The sequence below is a fragment of the Orcinus orca genome, chromosome 2, assembly GCF_937001465.1.
Source record: "Orcinus orca chromosome 2, mOrcOrc1.1, whole genome shotgun sequence".
Classification (NCBI taxonomy): Eukaryota; Metazoa; Chordata; class Mammalia; order Artiodactyla; family Delphinidae; genus Orcinus; species Orcinus orca.
Genome location: NC_064560.1, coordinates 66,842,317 through 66,861,453, shown reverse-complemented (window position 1 = coordinate 66,861,453; position 19,137 = coordinate 66,842,317). Strand labels below are relative to the sequence as shown.

General features: G+C 43.3%; 1 protein-coding gene across 3 annotated transcripts in view; it reads right to left on the bottom strand.

Annotated features, from left to right (window-relative positions):
- SV2B (synaptic vesicle glycoprotein 2B) overlaps window positions 1-19,137 on the bottom strand; it is a 203,957-nt gene that overhangs the window by 55,719 nt on the left and 129,101 nt on the right. For all 3 annotated transcript variants that reach the window (XM_049707014.1, XM_049707016.1, XM_049707015.1), the window contains 2 exons: window positions 1,504-1,684; window positions 1,008-1,159 (listed from right to left, as the gene is read on the bottom strand). In XM_049707014.1, the coding sequence (XP_049562971.1) occupies window positions 1,008-1,159; window positions 1,504-1,684 (333 nt within the window). The remainder of the gene's footprint in view (window positions 1-1,007; window positions 1,160-1,503; window positions 1,685-19,137) is intronic.

Sequence of the window (19,137 nt, the reverse complement as noted above, 5' to 3'; positions counted from 1 at the left end):
GGGAGGTCCAAGAGGGAGGGGAAATAGATATACATATAGCTGATTCACTTCATTGTACAGCAGAAACTAACACAACATTGTAAAGCAATTTTACTCCAATAAATAAATAAATAAGAATAACTGTATCTCTTTGCTTTACATCTGAAACTAACAAAACATTGTAAGTCAACTATACTTCAATAAATACACACACACCAAGGAAGGGAATGGGTAGAGAATTGTTGGTCAGTTTCAGGGGCAGTTTCTGTTCCTTCCTATGGTCTGCAGGATTCTGAATGATGGCAAAGCCTACACCCATAATCAGTGGTTCACCAAACATAATTTTGAAGGGTAATGATGATATTACCCAGGATACTCAAAAGGCATAATCAAATTCAAAACTGCTGCCTTCTCCCTACTTTACTCTTAATAAAATCCAATAGTGAAAGTTAATGTTGCCAAGTGCCTGCCCAGAAAATCCAGTTTTTGCAATTATCCAAGATAATAAAATTGTCTCAGCTGAAACCAAGACCTTGTCTGTAAGGGCTGCTCCACGTTTGCAGCTGAAAGAGTGACAGCAGGCACTAAAATGGAAGGTATATGAGAGCACCACACTGAGGGGGAGGGGGCATCATGATCCAAGGTCAGGCCAAGGCCAAGTCATCAATTTGGCCAAGTCACCAACTTCTTGGCTTCTGTTACAACATCTATAAAATGGGGTTACTGAGCCTAACTTGCTATGAGGAGGAGGGGTGGAGGAGATGAAGGTTGAAGTCCTTTCAAAGAAAAGGAAGGAAAGGAGAGAAGGAGCGAGGAAGTGAGGGAGGGTAGACTGTATTATTTCCAGGAAGACATGTGTACTGAAATTAGCCATGTGTCTCCAGTGTTAGAATTTCTTTGGAAAGATCAAGGTCATACACAGGAACTGTGAGTGAGTGTGGGAATAAGGCTGAGGACAGGGAATGTTGTTCGGATGCAGGTGTCATAGTAACAAGGGCCCCTGGGTTCTTTTAAGCCAGTGCACTCACCATAGTGTGGAATGATGCTCCAGGCCATGGCAGATGCATAGATGCCTCCAGTCATCCAGAAGATGCCTAACCAACTGAGATGCTCTCCTCGTTTCTCCCGGGACAAGAATTCAGAAAAATAGGCAAAAACAATGGGCAGAGAACCCCCAATACTGCAGAGAGAAAATGCCAGAAAGTAAGAACCAAGTCAGACACTAAAAATGGTCATAGCAGGAACCCAATTGCCTTGTCCCACCCTTAGGCTCAGTGGTGAAATAACCCAGTGAATTCGAAAGACCAGCCAAGGCAGTGTCAGATTATTTTGACCTTATGACTGACTTTACAACCTAACCCCTTTCTAAGGTTCAACTTTAACACAGTATCTTGGAAGTCAAACAAAAACTCAGTTCAAAGTTTTCTGGAGGTACCACTCAGAGTCAGGGTATCAGGATGGATGGACCACTGGTCTAGGGGTTGGTGTGGGGGGAGGTCCAGCTGAACCTCTGTAATTACGCACCCTATGCCTGAGATGAGCCTGCAGAAGAGGAAGGCGCCGTATCCCTGTACGAAGGAAGAGAGGGAGGCGAAGGAGGCGTTGACGGCCAGGGACATGCTGAGAACTCGCTTCCTCCCCAGCTTATCAGCCAGGCCCCCCAGGATGAAGGCTCCCCCCATCATTCCTAGGTAGACTATCAGCCCTGTGAGGAGGAGAAAGAGAGAGGAGAGGGTGGAGAGAGAATACAAGCGATTAGAGACCATGCAACATTTTAGAAAATCTGATGCCCATTTTAATGCATCCTAGAAATTCTGTGTCACAGACATAAAAGGTGGAATGTGACAGATGTTGGTGGCCAATTAGAAATGTTGGACAAATGTGACTTCTTAGGAATGGTATTCAAAAAATAATAGTCTCACCAGGTTTACATATATGTATACATACTAAAATAGATCAACCATAGCTGAGTTTGATGTATCTTTTTTCAGATGCATAATCTTCAGATGAGGGAAATTCTGTCATTTTATTTTTAAGCAAAAAAACTGTTGGTGGGCTTCCCTCGTGGCGCAGTGGTTGAGAATCTGCCTGCCAATGCAGGGGACACGGGTTCGAGCCCTGGTCTGGAAAGATCTCACATGCCGCGGAGGAACTGGGCCTGTGAGCCACAACTACTGAGCCTGCGCGTCTGGAGCTTGTGCTCTGCAATAAGAGAGGCCGCGACAGTGAGAGGCCCGCGCACCGCGTTGAAGAGTGGCCCCTGCTCGCCACAACTAGAGAAAGCCCTCGCACAGAAATGAAGACCCAACACAGCCAAAAATAAATTAAAACAAAACAAAACAAAACAGCGTTGGTGCTACAAAAGTCCTTGTGGGGTTATGTTTAGAGAAATTTTCCAGGGAAAATTGTGGCCAAGCAGGTATGGGGAACAATGGGAAGGAAAAACATGGTGCAAGTGAAAACAGCAATTCCCAACAAGACAGCTTATTTTATTAAACACCCAAGAAGGACCTTTTCCAAGCCACAGCCAACGTTCAGATTTCTTAGGGGAATGTGGAAGAGAGTAGCAATGAGCTATCCGTTCTTCAACACATGTAACTACTATGTGCCTTGTAATAGAATCAGTTAATTTATGATATCATTTAAATACAGTGTTGTACACACATTTATGGAATTCCAGTGAAGCCAGCAAGCATCCTCATAGAGGTGGCAAATCTCCCGAAGCACATGGATAATTCTTTCCTACTAAATATTGAGTACTTACTAATTATCAACGACTGTGCTAGTACATCATTTACTAAACCCAAGAAGCAAATTTTGGAGAATGTCTTTCATGCAGTGGAAATACTGAATACGAATTAGGTAAGTGTTCTTTTGCTCAGCCTTGACTGTAAATCAAACGAAGAACATCATTTGTCTTTCACAGAAAGGAAGCTTCTCCTGACCTGCGGATGCTTTATGTATGCAGATGTGTGCTGGGAAGGGCCAACGTAAAGCAAAGAGCTTCATTAGCTGGTTAATCAACTGGCAGGCAGGTCCCCAAAAGGAGCAATTCAACTATGCTCTGCTTTATCTTCCCAGTGGCAGATTTCCTTCTTTTATTATTTTTATTCCATGAGATGAAAAGAAATGATAACTTTGGTGCTGTCAATGGTTTTCACTAACTAGGATTCCCTTCCCTCATGTGAGTTGTAACTTTTCACCTCTACATCGCTCAAAGTCATGAAATATGTTATTTCCTTTTTCTTTTCCGTATATGTCACTTCATGAAATACACCTGAGTCTATAAGCATTCATTAAATGCCTCTTATTAGGTAAGTGCTATTTTTGTTAATGGGGATACAGCAGGGTACAAACACATGAAAATCCCTGCCTTCATGGCACTTACATTCTAGTTGAGGAAAAGAGATTATAAATGAGTAAAAGATACAGTAAGTGGGATGCTGATAAGTGTTATAGAGAAAAGGAGAGTCAGGGTGGGAGGTGACAGTTCTAAATAAGATGGTTCAGGAAGTCCTCAGGGAAATGGGACATTTTGGCAAAGATCTGCAGGGAGTCAAACATGGGGATGTCTCGGGGAAATTGCTGGACCTGTGCTTCTAGACCCAAGGTTTCTCTCCATTACAATTTTACCAGTTTCTCAGCCCATAGCTCAGAAAATGCAGTGAGCAATTTCCCACTGTATTAGGTCACTGTGTTTGAGAAAATGAGTCAAGACTTGCAAACCCAACTCAGACCTGGGTCATGCTGTACTGTAATAACGTCTGGGTTAGTCTTCCTGTTAGACTGTGAGTTTATCTGCCTGATCCAGCCCTGACTGGCCAAGGGCTTTCAGCATCTGGTTCCCAGCAGACTTAATCCTGCCCGGTTCTTAGCCATCGGGTGTTAAGTGGGATTGCCTTACTCACTGATGAGGGTGTCTTAAAACCATCTTCTGTTGCCATGACCCATCTCCAGCAAGAATGAATTCGGTCAGGTGCTTGGGTGAGCCTCAGGCTGTAGCTTCCCTATTATTCTCACCAAGTGGTTCTAGTTTGCAAGACTGGCTTTGTGTTTGGTCCCCATGCTAGTTTCCTACCAGCATCTGATGCCCCAACCAATTGGAAAAGTCCCAAACCCTGTGTGTGTCCACCCAGGCTTTCCCCAGGAAAGAACTGGGTTCTACTTCCTCAGACTTAGACAACCCACCTAACACCTTGACCACGGCCAAGAGCCCCACATCTGAGATGCCCTGCCCTTCCTCCCCACTCCCAGTTAGACCCCTGGGAGCTCACCACCAGTCCAGTTCACACTGGAGTTTCACACAATTCCTTATACTTGGTAATTCAGACTTCTAGACCAGAGCAGAGAGGGAACTTTTTTCTCCAGTTAGGTCTGTTAGGCTTCCAACATTTTTTGGCCTCAGTTTAGTGCAACTCCCCGCCAAGAATTTCCAACATCCCATTCAGCCAACAGAAAACTTGTGTTTCTCTCATGATACTTGGTCAGTAAACATTTGGAATAAAAAAATATATATATTGAAAGGGAAGAAGGAAGAAGGGGGAAAAGGGAGGAAGGAGGGAAGTCCCACCTAAATTGCAGCTCCATGAGCAAAATAGATGCTATGGTTGCTTTAAGCCACTGAGTTATACAGCAATAAATAATGGGACAGTAAGTGCCGAACAAACTTAAGGAGCCTAATATATCATATAATAGCAGCAAAACGGCAAACGTGGGGTGAGCACTAGCCACTAGACAGGCTCTGTGATAAGCATTTCACAGGCATTGTTGATCCCCTTTCATGTTTACAACAATCCAGTGAGGGAGATACTGTTATTATCCTTATTTTATACAGGAGGAAACTGATCCACAGAGAGATAAAGTAGCTCCCCAGTGTCAACAACTGACGGAAATATCAAGATTTGGGACCAGTACTTCTGACCTCAGAGTCCCTGCTTCAACTACTATATTTCACTGCTCTTTATGGATAAGCATTGGTCAGACTTCGTAGCTCTGCATCAGTTCATTCTTTCTTCATTGGCTCATCCCCAGGATGGCTTGCTCAGTGGGGCATGGTTCTTTCCATTCAAGGAGATAAACCACAAAATCTGTGATTATCTCCTGGTGAGAAACAGTGCTCCAATAAAGGTATATGTCAGGTATTTTAAAATCACAGAGGAGGAGCACAGCCTGGATACACCTCACGCAACATGGGAAGGCTTCCAAGAGAAAGACATTGAGCTGTTGTTGAAGGACACATAGAAGTCAGTCAGGTCTCCATCTTGGTGATGGGGGTGTATCACAGGCAGCAGCAGACAGCACGTGCAAAGACAGGGAGGCTGAAAGAACAACTGATGTGTTTGGGCAACTACCTGCAAGTAGTTCAGTGTGAGTAGAACACAGTACTCGTGGGACACCTGGTGAGGGATTGGGGCTGGAGGTTAGGACAGAGGCCAGATCATAAATGGCTCAGAAGTTGTGTGTGCATGTATGTATGTGTGTGTGTGTGTGAGAGAGAGAGAGAGAGAGAGGGAGCACGTGCATGCACATGTATGAGTACATGCACATGTGGTGTTTGCATGCCTATATGTGGGCCTACAAATTGGGGGGAAGAGAAGATAAGAATCAGAGGAATGGTCAGGACATTTGCTAAGAACCAAGCTGCACGCCCCATACCCTGGTCCCACCCCAGAGAAAAACACTAGCGTCCAGTAAATGTTCTATTTTTTTCTTACTTCAATAAAGCTATCTTCAGCACTTCTCGAATTTCACTATGTACAAAAATCATGGAGGTATCTTTTTAAAATCAGATTCTGATTCTCCAGTTTGGTAGGTCTGAGTTGGGGCCTGAGAGTCCACATTTCTAGCAAGACTTGTGCTGCTGGTCCACAGACCATACTCTGAGTGGCAAGAGGCTAGAGCACACCCAGCTTCAGGACAAGACAGGGAGGGGAAGTGGTAAGAATCCTGACTTTGGAACCCAAAGATCTCATTCACTGGTTGTGTAATTTGGGAGAAAATCCTCTCACCCTGTAAGGGCCTGACCTTCACATCTGTAAACTGATCATTGAGATAGCTAATCTCCAAGCTGCCTTCCCATTTGTTTGTTTCTAAAAAGTATAAATCATGAAGGATGAAATTCTGTGGAATTTCTCAGGAAGAAGATTGTCAGACTAAAAAAACAAACCCAGACACAGATGCTTGATTAAACTTTTGTGATAGTCACACAAGACATGTTTATGGATCAGATGTGGCCCTAAGTGGCTTCTGGGCCACCAGTCTGCAATCCCAGCAGTGAACATTGTGCCGGTTATTGAGCTGTTATCTCTCAGCTCCAAAGCCATCCTTCCAGCCCCTAGTTTGTCCACAAACTAATACAAGTACTTTGCAGGCTGCTCCCTGCTAGGCCCTGCCAGTAGGGGGCACTAGAGGGAGGCTTCAAGGAGGGAAACCTCTGCTTTTTGCTCCTGTCGTTTCACCTGTGCAACACTTTTTCTCTCTGGCCGCAGCAATTCCCTTCCGCAGCAGCAGCTGAATCCAAAAAGCAGAACCAGACACATCCCGCCTCCCCTCCCCTCCCCTTCCAGAGCAGCACCAGCCAGCCTGGGCCCTCTCTCCAGAGATCTGAGCTAGCTCCAAAGGGCCCCCTTTCCCTGAGCTTCTAAGTTATCATAATTCTAATTTATTCCCCCAGGTCCTAAGGGTGGCAGCTGCTCCTTGCCTTCACTACCTCAGTATACTTTTTACAAACATTTCACTTACCCAGTTAATAATTTTTTACATTAAATTCTCTCTGTTCCAATAATTGCCATGATTTCTGTCTCCTGACTACACCCTGACTGATCCAGACACATAAGCAAATGGATGAATCTTAGAGATTAGACATTGAGTTCAATCCCTTAGCTGTACTGGTTGAGGAGACTGAATACCAGAGAAGGTCAGGGACTCTCTCGGAAGCTCTCTGCTGGCCCGGGATCTGCTGGCACTACACTCTGGTCTCCTAGCTCCAGGCCGGGTGCTTTTGCTACCAAACCTCACTGTCCAAGGCAAAGGAAGAACTAGAAAGAACAAGAAGGGCTTCTCAAAATGCTGTCGTAGGGGGATCAGAATATGCAGCCTCCAAATGGGCCGCTTTGATATAAGGATTATTTTGAGCTGAAGACAGTTAGAAAGAGCAGACCCCAAAATAAAGCTCTGCCCTCCCTCACATTTGCCTAAAAGCAGGCTTAGACGCTAAATCACCAGAGACTCTTATCAACATAGTGCTGCACAAAGAGGAATCTACATAACAAACCTCACTAAAGCAATTCTATATTAGTTTGCCCCACAGATTGATTTACCTTCCCACAGTTTGCCACTCTAGGAAGCCTAAAACCCTGTTAGTTTGTCTTGTCACTTCTCTACAAATGTATTATTCTTTGTGAAGATGCTATCTAAGCCCAGATTCTAACCATCCTTAGAGTTACTCACAAGTATATGCACTGTGCATGGCAATAAAGTCTGTTTGTTTTTCTCTTGTTAATCTGTCTTTCGTCAGTTTAATTCAAAGGGTCCCCAGCCACCAAACCTAGGAGGATAGAGGGAAAAAGTTTTTCCTCCCCTGTACTGTTTTGGGACGCCATGAAAAGGAAGAATGGAAGAAAGATGAGCCTATCCAAGGAAAATCACTTTAGCATGAAGCTGATAAGGGACTAGTTAGAAAGCTAGGAAGTCTATCCTCCTTCAATGCTATTCAACAAGCTCAGTGGCATCTTGAGGCAATGTCCCCCCTAATAACACCAAGGTTTTTGAGGTAGTTAAAAACCATGATTTAGAGTCTAAGCCTGCTTTTAGGCAAATGTGGGGTAGGGCAGAGAGCTCTTTTTTTTTTTTTTAAGTCTGCTCTTTCTCAACTGTCTTCAGCTCAAAATAATCCTTATATCAAAGTGGCCCATTTGGAGGCCACATATTCTGACCCCCTACGACAGCATTTTGAAAAGCTCTTCTTGTTCTATCTAGTTCCTCTTTTGCCTTGGACAGTGAAGTTTGGTAGCAAAAGCACTCTGCTACTTGCAGAGCAGGGGCATGGAGGTGAAAGGAGGGGGATGTGGTGGGGTGAGAAGGGCTTTCAACTGGTGGTAACACCACAAATAAAATGGAAAAGAGGGAGGAACCCACACTGATAGGTGCCCATAAAAGGAAGAGCTCAGTCTTGAGACACAAGACTTGAGCTGGTTGTGGTCACAGTCCTGGCTCCATGGGTTACCAGCAGCATGACCATGGGCTCCCCACTCAGCTTCTCTGATCATTGCTCCTTCTTTGTAAAATTCAGATACTAGTGATTATCTTGCAGAGTTGTTAGGATTATGTAGGACATTGGGTTGAAAGTACGTAGCAGGATGCTTGGCTCGAAAGTAAATACATAACTGATCAAAGTTGCTACTGTTGTTATGAGCAATGCAGCTTAGAATGGGCTGGTACCTGAGAAAGCCACAGGATTGGAAAAATGACAATAAGTTGGTGGTATTTTAAAATCAAATCAACCATATATTAGAATTTGAGAAAAGAGGATCAAGACAAGCCTAAGAAACTTATTTATAGGAGTTTTTTTAAAAAACTTATTTATTTATTCCCTTTAAATGTACCTCCCTCTATCTTTACCTGAAAAGGAAGCCAACTTCCAACAAAAAGCTTTTTTGGACTAAAGTTTTTTCAAGTTTCTTCTAACAAGACTTTGGTGGCGAGGGGGGGGCACTTCTTTCCCCTAACTCTTCTGTTTCTTAAGTTCCCAGATTAAATGTCATCTCCTGAGAGAGGCACCCCTGATGTCCCAAACTAGGACTCAACAAACTTTTTCTGTAAAGGGCCAGAGAATAAATATTTTACTTGCAAATAATTTACTCTGCAGAAGTCTTGTGGTCTCTGTGACATATCCTTCTTCCTTTTTTCTTTATAATCCTTTAAAAATGTAAAACAAAAATACGGTAAGTCTCCTCCATACAAACAAGTTCCATTCCAAAAGCATGTTTGTAAGTCCAATTTGTTCATAAGTCCAACAAAGTTAGCCTAGGTACCCAACTAACACAATCGGCTATAAAGTACTGTACTGTAATAGGTTTATAGTAATACTTTTCACACAAATAATTCATAAAAAACAAACACAAAAAATAAAGAAAACATTTTTAATCTTATAGTACAGTACCTTGAAAAGTACAGTAGTACAGTACAACAGTTGGCATCCAGGGGCTGGCATCGAGTGAACAGGCAAGAAGAGTTACTGACTGGAGGAGGGGGAGGAGGTGGGAGATGGTAGAGCTGAAGGATCGTCAGCAACAGGAGATGGAGGGCAAGCTGTAACTTCACACACATTCGAGAACTTGAACGTTCGTATGTAGGGGACTTACTGTAGGCCACAGACCTGTAGTCCATAGTTTTCTGACTCCTGTCCTGTTCCATATGAAATTCTGTCATCTCTGCTTGTCTTTCGGCACCATACTACCATTCCTTCATATAACATATGTCTATTTGCTATTATGTATTTATTGGCTCAACGTTTGTCAGATGCCTTTGACTGCCATGTCCCAGAGGAGGGGGAGGAGGGGACCTGTCAGTTCTGTCCGAGTGGAGTTCCCACTGTGTCTCTAGCACCCAGCACAGAGAATGACACCTTGTAAGCACTCCATTAATATTTTTTCAAGAAATAAACAAAATAATATTAAAATAATTCACACCTACTGTAGAAAACTCTGAAAAATACATTAAAAATGTATAAAAGGTAAAGTCAAAACTATCATACCACCACTCAAAGACAGCTGTTATTAGCGTACTTTATTCTTTGTATTTGTATTTGTACACATACAATTACATGGTGGAGACCATTCTGTCTTGGAAGTTCCATAACCTATTTTTTCCACTGATAAGTAACTCAGCAAAGAACATCTTTGTGCATATGTCCTTGTCTGCGTTGCTAGTTATTTGCTCAGAATTAATTCCTAGAAATGAAATCATGAGGTCAAAGGGTTTCTTGAGACCCAGCGTTGAATTTCCTTCCAGAGAGCTGGTATGTAACACAAACCTCTTGCCATCTTTAGAGATGCTCTTCACACAGACAGAATACACCCGCAGCACCAGGGGCAGCACGTTGAGGAGATAAACAATCAGAATGTGTTGGCTTATATGTAATGGGAAAGAAGAGCCTCCTGCAGGATAATCTTCTTTATCTAGCAATTAGCCAAGGACAAAGAAAGCATTTCTCACATTTTTTTCACTTGAATACATAGAAATTAAATGCATTAATATCCTAGGAAACTTCTGAGCTCCCTTTTTCTGCAGCCACTCCAGTATTTATTTGACTGCATGCATGTGCCTTGCAAGAATAAAAATCAGCATCTCCAGAGGGAACCATTTCTATTCCACTTCTTTATTATTCATCCAAATATACTTTCTTGAAGGGTAATGTTCTCTTGGACTAGGGTCTGGGAGTCACAGATCTATAAAGTTTACTGCTTTATCACGTGGTAAACGTGATAAAGGTTGAACACATAAATGAACCCCTGGGAGAAGTCTCACTTTGGTACTAAGTCATGGAAGAACATCAGGGTATCTATCTGCATACCCCTATGAAATCAGATGCCTTGGGTAGTTTGGCCAAGTGCTTTGTTTATATAACATCTGGATGCTTGGAAACTTCTGGGATAAATAAATACTTCCTTTTGGGTCTAAAGCATTTATCACAGAAAAGGTTTGGTTTTAACAGTATGTCTAGTGGAAACCAACCTGGCAGTCACTGTATTGGACTCTTCTAGTACTTATGTGTCCGATAAACTCAAGTGAATGAATCTTTGGAAGTAGGTTAACTTTCCCAGTCTACTGAAAGTTGGAGCTCTCCAAAAGGTCACATAAGATATTTGGAAACAAGTGTGGAGAAGAGAAAGGAAGGGACAAAGGAATTAGCATCTTTTAAGACCCTACCATGTGTTAGATACTATGCTAGGTGATATATAGAATAATTTTAATTTGTCATTCCAACCCTGTGAGGGAAGTATTAATGCTTTCATTTAATAGATGAGGTTAGGAGCTTTCCTCTCTGACCACAATTATTGAAATATCTGAGTAAATTGTTCTAATATCTGATAGAAGAAATCCACATTTACAGTTGGGTGATTCATCAATGCCCCAAATTATGGAGTAGCTCATGAGAAAAGGTACACTAATACTATTCAAGGACACCAGGGTTGGAGGTATTTGTCACTCTGCCTGAGGATGCAATACATTCACTCATGCTTGGGCCTTCAGCTCGAGAGAAGCCACAATGCTATGGAAGAGCAGAATCATCCCTCCTGGAAGGTCTAGGTTCGGCATGTGGCCAATAGATCCAGAGGTAGGGGTCTGCAGATGGATTGGGGAATCAGAGACAGAGCCACTTGCTTCAGCAACATGGTGTAAGGATAGGGTCTTAAACCAGGAAGAGGTTCTTTCTCCAGCAATACTTAAAGGAAATTAAAGACCCTGCAAGGCAGCCCAGAGACTTTATCAACCCAGGTGACGCATAACCAAGCTCAAGCCACAAGGCAATATTCTGAGCCAAGCAGTGAGCCTGTAAGTATACCCAGACCCCAGATCTCTAGCCATGTCTTTGGTGAGTAGAAGATAGGCCTACAGCCATCGTGGAAGCAACTGTAACAGAAAACTTTCAGGACACTAGTGAGGTTTCTGCCCTGGGCTAGCCCTGGGGCAAAGGGGTATCTGTCATGTCCCTTAATCTTCTCTCAGGATGCTGTTCTCACAACATCCTCAAGGAATATTTCTTAGTGCCTCTTCTTGATAAGAAGAGGCACTAAGAAATATTCCTTGAGGATGTTGTGAGAACCCTGAAATTGCCTTGTCCACATACCACCACACTAGAGCCATCTTAGAAAAGCAGAGCTTTCCTTTTGGTACCTCTCAGTGCAGGTAAGAAGAGGTGTCACCTGGACTAAAACCAGTAGAGGTGTGACATCTCTGATAGCTCTCCTGGACACCGTGGGCATCTCAGACATGACCATTACCCAGTGAGCCTCGGCAGTCCCTCAACCATTCCACTAAAGCCCAAGTTGAGGCTGCCATTGTGGTCACTTCTAGAGGATGGAACCATGTATCTGATGACATCTAGGACCAGTCCAGGAGAATCACGGTAGTGCTAATTAATTGCAGGGTATGGCTCAGAGTTAACAGCTGAGACAGGAGTAGTTGACATAAAATCAAGAATGGAAACCAAAATTTTTACAAGGAAATTTGCTCAGCCCCATTCTCTATGTATCAGCAAGTGTGGGAAAGGGGCATAGAGATTAAATAAGTCCAGCCCAGTCCTCCGGTTTCAAAAACACTCACAATATAACAGAAATAAATAGGTGGAAACAAGTGAAGTGGTAGAGCAGGGCAGGGGCCAGAGAACGGCCACAGCAAGAACTCTGGCAAGCTGATGACTAGAAAGAGGGTGGGGGCCAAGCTTTGCTATCTTAGAATAAGCAGATGGTTGGGGGTGGTAAAGGAATGGTTGGATGGGGACAGCAGGACTGAGCCTCACACAGGGATCAGAAGGTGATGAGGCTGGTTATTGGCAGAGGTCAAACTCACGACCTTACAAAACTTGGATGCCTTTTGGTACAATGACTCTGAACAGGCTACCTTGTCTTCAAAGAACATTATCTTCTATATTAGCATAGAGTTGATTTAAAGCCAGACTGGAAAAGATCTGTCTTTCTCTCTGGGACACCTAGACATCTGGTTCTGACTCATGGCTAAGATAAGGGTAATGAGATTTGTGATGTGCTGTTTAAAGTCTGAAAGTCCCCTGGTGATCCCTAGAGACAATTTGTTTACTCATGGTTTTCAGTGTCATAACTGGTTAGTCAACCTGGCTCTGCCACAGAATCAGAGGGACAAGAAAATCCCTCTGGGAACTTCTGCCTTGAGGTCTCCTAAAGTGAAGATTTCTTGCACAGATCTTGGTCGTTTTATCTGGAGACAAGCCCATATGAGAATAAGAAGGACCTTGGAGAGTGTGCCTGGATGTCTTTTCAATGTCCAGTTCTTGCCTACAATCTCTTTCTCTCTTTCTCCCTTTAAATAAGAGCCTATGTGACTATACTCAGAGGAGTCTTGTGAGTCCTCTCAAATATCCAAACTGATGAAATCTTTTCACCTCTTAGCCCAAGGATTTCAAAATCAGATGCCTACAGGGGCCAAGCAGTAAATGCAAATGAGTGAAGTTGAGCAGGCATATTTAATGGGGAATGGTAGGAATGGCGGAATACGGGCCCATCTAAAGGGAGCAGCCATACTTAACTTCAGCCAGTTGTTGTGCTATCGAATATACACTCTATTCCTAGAGTTTCAAAAAGAGCCGGAAATCTGATTTCTAAATAAAATTCCTTGCTTTTTAAAACACTCAACTAACAAAACAATTATTTTCATCCATTGTTTGCAAACCGTATGTGACAGAGATCGGCACAGGTTTTAATATTAGTATGTTAGGAAAGTGGGTATTCACACTTCTGTTGAAATAAAATGTATCTCGTGGGTCAGATCTCAATTTTTTTATTCCTATGACAATTACTCTTAATTTTCTCTTTACCTTTGTATCAGGTATTGAGTACTCCCTGGATAGTGATGTTCTATGCTCTTTCCTGTCTGTCTTCACATTGCTTGTTTCTCCATCTGGCATGCTCTTTGTTCAGATCTTTGCATGGCTGGCTCCTTCCAAAGCTTCCATGACCACCCATCCACACCATCCACAGTGGTCTCTCCCTCTGACAGGTGGAATCACAAAGCCCAGTTAGAAGGCCATTATATCCCAAGTGAGTGACACTGACAGCTTGGAGTGGAATGATTGGTGGCAGTGGAAATGGTAAGAAGTGGCTGGATTCTGGTTGTATTTTAAAGGTAGAGTCAAGAGAATAGATGGTATATAAAGCAGAGATTGCATCAGCTCTCCAAAGAAGTGAGTGGCAATAGAGAGGAGCTTCATTGGCTGAGTATTGAAATGTTCCAATGTTTAAGGGTCAGGAAGATGAAGAGAAACCAGCAATGGAGAATGAGAAGGAGTGGCCAGTGGAACAGCAGGGAGACTGGAGGCAGGGGTAGCCTAGACATCCAATAAAAAAAGTGTTTCAAGGAGGCGGGAGGGCTGAACTCTTACAGTTGCTGCTGACAGGTCCGGAATGTGGAGGACTGAGATTGGACCACTCAATTGACCAAGTGGGGTCACTAGTGATCTAGACAAGAACCGTTTTCTGAAGTGTTGGGGACTAAATTCTGCTCAAAATCGAGCAAAAATGGAAAGTGAGGACTTGGATTTAGTGAGTTTTACTGAAAACAGAAGAGATGTGTGTGAAGTCAGGATTAGAGAAACTGTATCATGTTTGTGTGCTGATGGGAATGACTCGAGATAGACAGAAAAACAGATGAGGGAGAGGAAGGTGAGAATTATGAAAGAGGTACCCTGGGGAAGTGAGAGTGGATGAGAATCTAGCCTGAGAGTAGACAGGTGAGCCTCACAGCTCCTCCACAGCAACAGGAATAAGATGTAAGCCCAGGGGCAGTTAGGAACGTAAGTGTGGAGGTAGGCACTGTGGGAGTTCTTTTCTGGTTGCTTCTGTTTTCTCAGTGAAAGAGGAACTGAGTTCATTATGCTGAGGTTAAAGATGGGGAGGAGGCGCTGGGAACTGGAAAACAGAGGATGAGGCATGAAATTGTCATCAAGGAGACTGGGAAAGTGAATAATTCAGGGGAATGAAGGATGATGGCTGGCAGCACAAGGGCGCCCTTGAGGTTATTGACAATAAATTTAAAGTGAGACCAGTGGACAACATGGTGTGTATCTCACCAGCCGTGTTCCTACAGGGTACAGGGACAGACTGATGAAGAGTGAGGTGTAACCAGAGCTGAGGGACATGACAAAAAAGAGAGGCACAAGGAAGTTGATGGCGGTTATGATTCTGGCTCACAGAATTTAAGTTCAGTGAAGAATGGGATGAGGACAAAAGCGTGGTGAGTGACAGACCAAAAGGCTGTAGGTCTCATGAGGTTGAACAATTGTGGGAGCTGGAGGACTGGATAGAGTGAGCTAGAAAGACAGAAGAAGGGGTACTTGAAATTGGGATTGTGGAGGGGTTGGAGTAATTGATAACAATAAGACCTAGGGTAAGACCAGGACAGTAGGTGATTAGGAGGGGGGGATATCATTGCAGAAGACTTTAAGGAAAGAAACTAGGATATTGGAAAGTGCTTACTGAAATCACCAAGAATTATAATGGAAATAGTGACAGTAAACCTGGCACTAAATTCCTCAAGGAATGAGGGGGCATGACACAGGGGGCCAGTAGATGACTGCAACAAGGATGCATGCTAGGTGATACCCTCTGAGGACAGGAGATGCAAATGAGGAATGTTTTAAGGAGGAGGAAGGGAGAATGGTCTGGAAATGTCATGGGGGAGCCAGGAGGAGCAATGGTACAGGGGTGTGGAATATGAAAAAGGAAACAGCCACCCACTAAGACTGCAGGGCTAAGTAACATCCTCAGAGGAGAATACATTTCAGTTGTAGCAAAAAGGCAAATGACATTAAGGGAAGAGGTGGGAGATGAGATAGGGAAAAAAAAAGGATGCACAGTGCCATAGGGGAATGAAAGTCTGGGTGATAATGAACATCTTGGAAGACATGGACCTCTCATGGTGACCAACACGTACAGTGACAAAGGGTGTAAACATGCTCCCGAAGGTCTCAAAACCAATTTTGGTAGCACGGTTGGTAGTATTAGGGGGAAAAGAAGTATTGAAGGACCTACCTAGAGCACCCTGAGTTCTGGATCACCCCCTGCTCCTGCCAATGGAAGAATGGAGTTTAGGAAGGTGTGGGGGGGGGTGGTAGAATCATCTCATTTATTGTCTGTTTCCCCCTAAAACGTTACCTCCATGAGGGAGGCACTTGTATGTCATTCATCAATGAGCCACTCAATAAATAATTGATTCCTTAAAGAGTTATTCAATAAGATAAAAAATATATATATACAAAGCAAGATCATATTTATTGGGTCCTTATTGGGCACTTTGATGAGCCCTTGATGTACACTATCTTATCACCCCTCACAATAGTTCTGTGAGGTAGGTACTAATAATATCTTAATCTTATAGATAATGAAACCAAAGTTCAGGGAGGCTAAGTGACTTGTCTAAGATGGTAGAGGTAGTTAGTGATAGAGCCAAAATATTAAGTCAGACTGTCCACCTTTAAAGTGTTTACACATATGGTAGACTCTGTTGGTCACATTCCCAACAGGACTTTTTCCCTCTTCTTCCTTGTTAAAGGAAGCGTGGTTTTGTTAGGTATTAAAATGTGTTCAGAGAAATTCACACACACACACACACACACACACACACACACACACACACACACACACACACCCCTAGGGGACGAAGCATAGTTAACTTAAGATGGTCTTCTGAATCCAACTCTTAATTGAGGGAGAGCACTAAGACATACAGGGATGTCTGTCAAAGGCTACTAGGCAATGTTTTTGTGCAATAAAAGAGAGAACATTGCAGAAGAGGCACTTTCTTGCCACCCTCGCTCTCACTTCCTGCTTGGAAAGCCATCATGGGAGGATGTAGAGCATGGAGCTATGGTGGTCAGCTTACGACCATGACGGAAAGGCCAGAAGAATGTCCTTGCCTAATGTCCTGACATCAGTAGGCCATTGACCCAACCCTGGAACCACCTACTTTAAGAATTCTTGATAAGTAAAGAATAAACATCTTCATGATTCAAAGTCATCGTTACCGGCAGTTGAATACATCCTAGACACATATCGCCTCCTAAAAAAGAAAGCATACAGATGAAAGATCATCTGATTGATTTACATAGTCATTCGTTAAGAGCAAAAGGCAAGACAACTCTGTGTAGAGGAAAGACCTCTGTGCCAGTTGTCGGGGGCCCAGGTCCTGCTCTCAGAGCTTGTGACCCTGAAGAACTCGCTTCCTCCTTGGGGCTCAGTTTCCTCCAGTTAGAAATGAAAGGCATGTTACGAGTTCTCCTTTATCCCTTTCACTTCTAATATTAGATGATTCTATAATGTTGTAAGTAATGGCTTATGCCTTATAATCTGTCGTTACATCTCCTTCGAAGCATAAGACTTTCCTTTCTAGGACCCAAGGAGAGGTGAGGCAGAGAGGCCAAGGAAAGGATGCGACTTCTTTAGGCTATTTGCTGAACGTCCCCAGTGGAGACTGATATATGCCTCTGAGTCAGCAAAATCTCCGGTGTTGAAACAGATGATGCTCACTTTGCACATTTTAGCAGCCTGGGCCCGTCTGAACGGAGAAAAGAGTGTTCACATTCAATCTGTTCAGTGGACCCCAGGGGGCATGTCAAAGGCTATTACATTTCCAAGACCATCTATCTGACTCTCCCTTCCCTCCTCCCTGCCCTGCTAATATCTGAGACTTCTCTGGAAACGAAATCAATCCTTTCCAAAGAAAAACCCAACTCATCTGGGCTTGTGCTGCACAAGGGTTATAAGTACAGAGAGATTTTACACCTGCTGGCCTGCAAAGGGCCATGATAGCTGTATAGTCATGAACTCCACATTGGACAAGAGTGTTCCATTGTCTGATGTGGTTCCTGGCAGAAGGAGGGTGGGGAAGTCCTTTGTGCCTCTGCTGCTCTGGTCTAAAAAGGTGATGGAGCATTCCTTGGGACCCTTTTCACGGGTGGATGGCAGTGTTGCTCTTCAGCAATATGACAGCCTATTCTGAGCTCACAATCTATGCCTCAGATCACTGCAAGTCCCTGGTGAAATCGGCACCTGGCCTTTCTGGTCCAGCTGGCTGGGATGTGGACTACGTCATACTCTCACCTACAGAGATAAGCTGTAACTGACTCTAGCACTCTGATGGAGGCCCAGTGCCTACTTGGCAACTGTATCTTATCAGAGTCATGCATTTAGTGTAAAGGTTGCTCAAGGTTACTTATGTAACGGTCACCTAGAGACATCTTCCATAGATGGGACAGCAAGGTAAAGGAGCAGCAGTAGACTTTGCAGGCAGACATAACTGGTTTCAACTCCTAGAGCCATCACTAACTAGTTTTGACAAGTTACATTAACCTCTTAGAGACTAAGTTTTCTCATTTGTAAAACAGTGAAAATAATGCTTCCCTTGCACGTTGTTATAAGGATCAGAAATGTCATATATAAAATGCTTAGTATAAAAGAGTTTATCAAACTGTAATTTTTGGTGGCGGTAGTAATATAATTATTATAATTTGATTTTAATTTAAAAGAAAGGTAACAGGTTGTACCAGTCCTGGTAAATAATGAACTCTTAAGCATTAGTTCTTTGCTTTTTATGAAGAAATCCGTACATGAAAAAATAAACCTTCCAACCTCATTACTATAAAGTAACCCACAGTGAACACGAGTGGCAATGAGTGACAACGCAAGACAAGAAAACTACCTTAGGAACCATATGCATCACTTACGGTCTTCGAGCAGCACTTCCTTCAACCTATAAACTTGGGATTACCACTCTGACCACCTCACAGTTTCACTTCAAGATCAAATGTGAGTATCTATGAAAATCATTGATAATCTCTTGGATATCAAAATCCATTGATAATCTTGTTTGCAAATGTAAACAAGATTTTTGGGTACAGCCCCATTTTCCTTACACTGGTCAAGGTGTATGCAAATATCCCATCCATCACCACAAACTCAAGAAGGAAGCCGTCTGGGCAGAACTCCTAGGTAGCACAATAAAAAAACCCTGACAACTCAGTAGCTCCTAATAACCCTGAGTCGCTGTGTAAACTACCTAGTTTTCTAGCCCGGCTGCACAACAGAATCACCAGGCAGCTGTGAAAAAATGCCTATGCCATACCTCACTCACAGAGTCCCTGACAGCATTATTCTACAGCAAGGCCTGTTTTTGTTTTGTTTTGTTTTTTAAATAATATTTACTTATTTATTTGGCTGAGCTGGGTCTTAGTTGCAGCACATGGGATCTTCGTTGCCTCGTGCAGGATCTTCATTGCAGCATGTGGGATCTTTAGTTGCAGCATTCGGGCTCTAGTTCCCTGACCAGGGATTGAACCTGGGCCCCCTGCATTGGGAGTGAGGAGTCTTAACCACTGGACCATCAGGGAAGTCCCAGGGCCTGTTTCTT